The 6,242-nt window shown below is 41.2% G+C and overlaps 1 protein-coding gene across 1 annotated transcript; it reads left to right on the top strand.

Moving 5' to 3' along the window:
• The first annotated feature begins 526 nt into the window (after positions 1-526).
• nek2 (NIMA-related kinase 2) lies at positions 527-5,987 on the top strand. The gene is made up of 9 exons (XM_062437457.1): positions 527-622; positions 1,673-1,890; positions 2,014-2,254; positions 4,126-4,208; positions 4,304-4,430; positions 4,529-4,763; positions 5,091-5,145; positions 5,286-5,362; positions 5,679-5,987. Exons 1-9 carry the CDS (start codon positions 527-529, stop codon positions 5,885-5,887), a joined length of 1,341 nt encoding a protein of 446 aa, XP_062293441.1. The 3' UTR covers positions 5,888-5,987.
• Positions 5,988-6,242: the final 255 nt, after the last annotated feature.

The following is a 6,242-nucleotide window of genomic DNA, read 5'->3' as shown; positions in this document are numbered from 1 at the left end:
TTTTTTCAATTTTCCCAAATAAATGAATTATCCTAACCCTATTCCCTTAGACATGATTGCTACAGCGTTCAAACCAATGCAAACAAAGAGGAAGCCTGTGGTGTGTTGTGAGTGTGTTTTGGCGCCACCATGTGGAGAGTGGAACACGTGTTCTCTATCCGCGCTACTCTCGCGGGTTTCAGGCGCTTAGCAACCTTACAGGTTGTATCCTCGCAACAACCAATCAGGAGTCGTTGTGTAAAACGAGCTGGCCAATCACCATCGACGATTTGGGCACCAATTTAAACGAGCGAGTGCAAACGCTTCCTGTTTTGGTAACTGCAACACACACAAGTTAACGACAGAAGAAAGCCAAAAAACAAACATTTGCTTTATTTAGTCATCTGTACGACATCTCCGAAAATAGAGTGAATTAACAGACTCATTCAGAAGTCGCTGGTTAATGTTGATGATTAACTATCGCTGAGTTTGCCGCTAACGTTAAATCGTTTAGTAGCGAAATTAACGTTACGTTGTAAAGAGCGAGATGCCGTCCCGTGTGGAGGATTACGAGGTGTTGTTCACTATAGGTTCAGGTTCCTATGGACGATGCCAGAAAATAAGACGGAAATCTGACGGAAAAGTGAGTGAAGTTGCCTGTTTCACGTTATTGTCTGCACAAAACCACTGTCCGTGTATAACGTAAAGTAACGTTTAACGTGACCTCCAAACCGTTGTTGTTGGATTAAACGGCACACTGAAGTTAATGTCGCCTTAATATGACAAAACAGTGTCATATTTTAGAAATGTAAGGACAAAGGTTACCTACTTTAAGTTCCTCTCCACTCAAAAATACGTTGTTGTACTTGTTTCAGTTGGATGTTTGAGCTTCACTCTGCAGAGTTTGATACTAGAAAGCTTTTTTCACATTTATATACTGAAAGTTTCTTTGAGCTAATTTTATGAACATGATTTGTGACGCTAAAACTTGTTTGGTAGTCAATTCTGGTCCAATATTCAACACTGCAGGTGTGATTTGGATCTTGTAGCCTCCAGTGCTCAAACACAGATAACTGACTTTACAGTAGGTGACAGCTTTTGTTCAGCTGGAAACTTTCTGAAATTAAATATATTTAGATATTCATAGATTATGGAGTTTTTAATGAGGCAGAAGATGTAGATTAGGGGGTGACAACACATTCTATAACCCCCACTCTCTAGTGTTGAAGTGGTAACGTCTAAGCCATGTATTATGGCCATAATCAAACATTGGGTAATTCAAATGAAATCACAGTGATCTGACATCCAGTAAAAATTGGAAAAGAAGAGAAAAAGGAAGATAAGCCACCCAGACTAACTCCACAGTGGATTGTAGGATCTTGTTGTTGCTTTAACCCAAACCAGCATTAGATTAAACCTAAAACACAGAAATACCAGCAAAAGAAGAGATTGAACTCATATCGGTCTCAAACACAGACTGCTGCTGCTAAGGTCGGATGGAGTGGGACAAGGGTCTTGCCTCCTCTTTATTAATTTTCCCTTTATTAACTACACCTGAGGGAAGAGCACAGGACCTTGTGCAGTTCAAGATCATGTACACATCATTACCAGCGGGGGGCAGTGTTTAACAGCTGTACAATTTCAATATTTATATCCAGGCCCATTTTAAAATGTTGGTTTCTCTTCTCCACAGATCCTCGTGTGGAAGGAACTGGATTATGGCACCATGGCAGAGAGTGAGAAACAGATGCTGGTGTCTGAGGTGAACCTCTTGAGGGAGCTCAAGCACCCAAACATAGTAAGGTACTACGACCGCATCATAGACCGGACAAACGCCACGCTGTATATTGTCATGGAGCACTGCGAGGGTGGGGACCTGGCTAGTCTCATCACCCGATGCATCAAGGAGAGGTGACTATCTGATCCTTAGTGTTGGAACCCATACTTTACATTGTGTATTGCTGCTATCTTCTCATGGTTAAGAATAAGGTGCGTTTAAGGTTAAACAATGCTTGTGACTTTTAACCATGGCAGACGATATTTGGAAGAACGGTTCATCATGCGAGTCATGGCACAGCTCACCTTAGCCCTGAAGGAGTGCCACAGACGGAGTGACGGCAGGGCCACAGTGCTTCATCGAGACTTGAAACCAGCTAACATCTTCCTCGACATCAAACAGAACGTTAAGCTTGGTGACTTTGGCCTGGCAAGAATCCTGAACCACGACACCAGCTTCGCAAAGACATTTGTTGGGACACCTTACTACATGTCTCCAGTGAGTTCTTTACTCTTAAACTACCCTTTGATTTGTAAGAAATATTTCCAAAGAATTTCGTGGGCTTAACCTCTTGATATGAGCTTGTACATAGATGGGTTTTTTCTGCAGGGATGTTATGTTTCAATAAGAGCTAATCACTTGTAAATGTGAAACTCTACTCCTAACTATACAGAACACCCAAACCTAAAATGAGCATATTTTACTCATAAAGAGAACTTGTTAGCATTTAACGCTGAACCTCAGAGCTGAGCCACAACAAAGCTGTCCCACTGACAGCTCAATATACAGTGCTGCTAGAAAGTTTGTATACCCTTTAGAATTTTCTTTATTTCTGCATAAATATGAGCTAAAAGTGACCAAATTTTTACACAAGTCACAAAAGGAACCAAATTTTACAAATGAGACGAGAACATTGAACTTATTCTTTTTTTTTGTTGATGAAAATTGTTCAACATATCTGTGCGAGGAAAAGTATATGAACCCTTGCTTTCAGTAACCGATGTGAGCCCCTTTGCAGCAATAGCTTAAACATTTTCAGAAACTGTTTCTTTTTAGCCGATTCCTCCTTACAAACCAGTCTCAACTCAGGCATGTTGGTGGGCTTCTTGGCATGAAGTGCTCGCTTCAGGTCCTTCCACAGTATTTTTTATTGGATTAAGGTCAGGACTTTGACTCGGCTATTTCAAAAAACATGAACTTTATTCTGCTCAAACCAGACCTAGACCGACTTGTATGTTTAGGGTTGTTGCATATCGTGACATTTTCCTGTAGAATTAAGATGGTACAACTCAGAACTCAGAACATTGCTCCATTAATGACTGCAGGCTGTCCTTGTCCAGAGGCAGCAAAGCAGCCCCAAACCACGATACTGCGACCACCATGTTTCACAGAGAGGATTAGGTTCTTATGTTATCACCAAACAAACACTTATCATTCAACCCGAAAAGTTTGATTTTGGTCCCATCTGTCCAAATAAAATGTTTACAATCACATTCTGGTTTATCCACGTGGTCTTTAGAAAACCATAAACAGCAGCAAAGTTCCTTTTGGTGGATTTCTCTTTGCAACTCTGCCATGCACACCATTGATGTTCAATGTTCTCCTGATGGTGGACTCATGAATATTGACTGTAGCCACTGCAAGGAAGACCTTTAGTTTCCTCGACGTTAGCCTTGTGGCCTTCCAGACTATTACAAGCCTTGCTCATGGTGTGATCTATGTTGTTCGACCCCTCCCTGGGAGGGGTAACAGTGGTGTTGGATGTCTTCCATTTCTACAAAATCTGCCTGATAGTCGATTGTTGGAGTCCAAACTCTTTAGAAATGGTTTTGTAACCCTTTCCAGCCTGGTGGGTATCAGCAACTCTTCTGGGTCCTCAGAAATACTCTTTCATCCTCCATGAACCACTTCCACAAACCTGTGTTGTGAAGCTCAGACCTTTTATAGTGAAGACCCTGATTCTTCTTCTTTAAATGATGCAGGGTGTCCCAGACTCATACTTGATTGTCATCCCATTGATTGAAACACCCAACTCTCCATACGTTTGCCAACATTACAACATTGGATTATTTTCCTCAATAAATGAATGAACATGTATAAGGTAGTTTCTTTGATGTTTTATGTTCGATGTACTTCTGATGTTATCTTAGTTTTAGGACTTGGATGGAAATCTGTTCATATTTTGGGGTCATATTTATGCAGAAATAGAGCAAATTCTGAAGGGGTTTACAAACTTTAAAGCAGTTGTGTATGTATTCACTGAATAACTTGAGGGATGCATGTTTTCAGCAGTTTTTCTTTCCTTATTTCACAAAAAAATCTTAGTCTTAATCTTGATCAGCCACTATCTTTTAACATTTTTCTTTCAGGAACAAATAAACCGGATGTCCTACAACGAGAAGTCAGATATTTGGTCGCTGGGCTGTTTGCTGTATGAACTCTGTGCATTATCGTAAGTTTACCAACATCTCTGCCTAAGCTCATGACTCCAGAGGCTGCTTTGTTGACTGCAGATCTGAGCATTGTGTCTGGATTTCTCCTCTTTAGTCCTCCATTTACTGCTTACAACCAAAAAGAGCTTGCAGAGAGAATCAGAGAGGGGAAATTCAGAAGAATCCCGTACCGATACTCTGAGGAACTGAACACCCTACTCGGCAAAATGCTCAACCTGAAGGTCAGAAATGATTAATAATCAGTCTATGATATTGTTTAAGACAGACCATCACTCTTTGCTGCAGTGTGGGTAAATCTCTGAGTCTTCTCTGTCACCAGGACTATTTGCGGCCCTCTGTGGAGTCTATCCTCCAGAGCAGCCTGTTGGCTGACGCAGTTGCCGAGGAACAGAGGAGGGCACAGACGCGACTTCGGCGACAGTCCGCGGGCTCTGACTGTCCCCCTCACAAACCTGCTGAACCGATGGCCACCTCTGCCGCAGAACTCAGACTTAGAGAACAGGCGCTGCGTGACAGAGAAAAGGCACTGAGGGAACGTGAGGAGAGGCTGGAGCGTGAGTGTTGTTCTGCTCCACCTTCCACATCTGGTCAGGGTTTAATTGTCTTGGTGACCTGCAGCTGGACTTAAACAAAAGGAAATACTGCTTTACATCTTGCTAAGAGGGGGGTAGTGTAGTTGAAGAGACTCTAACTAGAACAGGTTTGTTCGTGTTGTTCAAACCAAAGTTTTACTTACTGCCTGGTACTTCCACAGTGCAGCACCAGCTGGCTTGAAATCCACATATGAATCTAAAAGATGTACATATCAGAATAACTGTCCTTGCGTCATACTGTCATTTAGTGTGACATGGTCAAGATAAGTTTTTTGTTCCATGTTGCAGAAAGGGAGCAGGAGCTGTGTGTCCGTGAACGACTCTCCAATGAGAAGCTAGCAAGGTAAAACATTTTTTTGTTTTTAAAGGTTAGAAAACAATCCACTTGATGTTATTTTAGCTATTTTGCTCATTCGACAATGTAATTTATGTGAGTCTTGCCAACTGATTGGTGAATGAGTTGATGTTAATGTGCTGTTTCAGAGCTGAGAGTTTACTGAAGAATTACAACCGTGTACAGCAGCAGAGGGACCTGGCTCATCTCTACACCAAAGACTTAGGTATGGGAATCAGACGGAGACCTCTGGACTGAACTGAGTCGTGTTGTTATGTGTGGATGTTTCTGGTTTGCATGTTGATGTCTTTATTTATTACTTCTTAAATCATGTAAATAAAGTTTTTATATACCAATAAAGAATGAAATAATTACACATGCATTATTAAAAGAATTATGCTTATGTTACACTTCCTGATAATTTGAGATCCACCAGTCATGTTGGATTGGAAAGAGTGTTGCAAACTGTTGTTAAAGTTGCCTGATGATATAAAGTTAGTCTGAGCTTTGTTAATCAGTTACTCCTTCCTATTTGGTCCTAGATGTGGTGGAGAACCTCTCCCCGGGCAAGAAGAAGGTCCACTTTGCTGGTGAGAGCAAAGAGAACCAGCGGCCTGATAGCCGTCAGAGTGCAACGTCCCAGGATCTGATTTTGAGGAGGCTTCAGGCAGCCAATCTGCGTGCCCAAACACTGAAAGAAGTGGAGAAAATCTGTCAGTTCAAGAGCAGGCAGATCCTCGGCATCCGCTGATTATACAGATATCACTGTGACTGAATGTGAAACCTACTGAATGATAGCTGGATGTAATTTAAGCTTTATTTATATGACAACTGAGTAGTGTTGACAGCATTGAAACCAAATGAGTCAATCTGGTGTATAGTTGTGTGTTATTTTATTAGAAGTGTGTCAGAATTGTATTTAGTGTGAAGTGCTGATATGTAAATTTTATAGACAGCTACTGTGATCATAAAAGATGTACTGTATATTACATAAATGTCTGTTTTCCTTCACAAACTGCATGGACATAAAAGGGCCAATTTTTTTAAATGACTTGCGTCCATAAAACAGAAGTTTATTAAATTAAAGGACGTGGTTGACAGTGGTA

This window comes from Scomber scombrus, chromosome 17 (genome assembly GCF_963691925.1).
Source record: "Scomber scombrus chromosome 17, fScoSco1.1, whole genome shotgun sequence".
Lineage (NCBI taxonomy): Eukaryota > Metazoa > Chordata > Actinopteri > Scombriformes > Scombridae > Scomber > Scomber scombrus.
The sequence above is the reverse complement of the archived record's forward strand: the minus strand, read 5'-3'. Positions and strand labels throughout refer to the sequence as shown.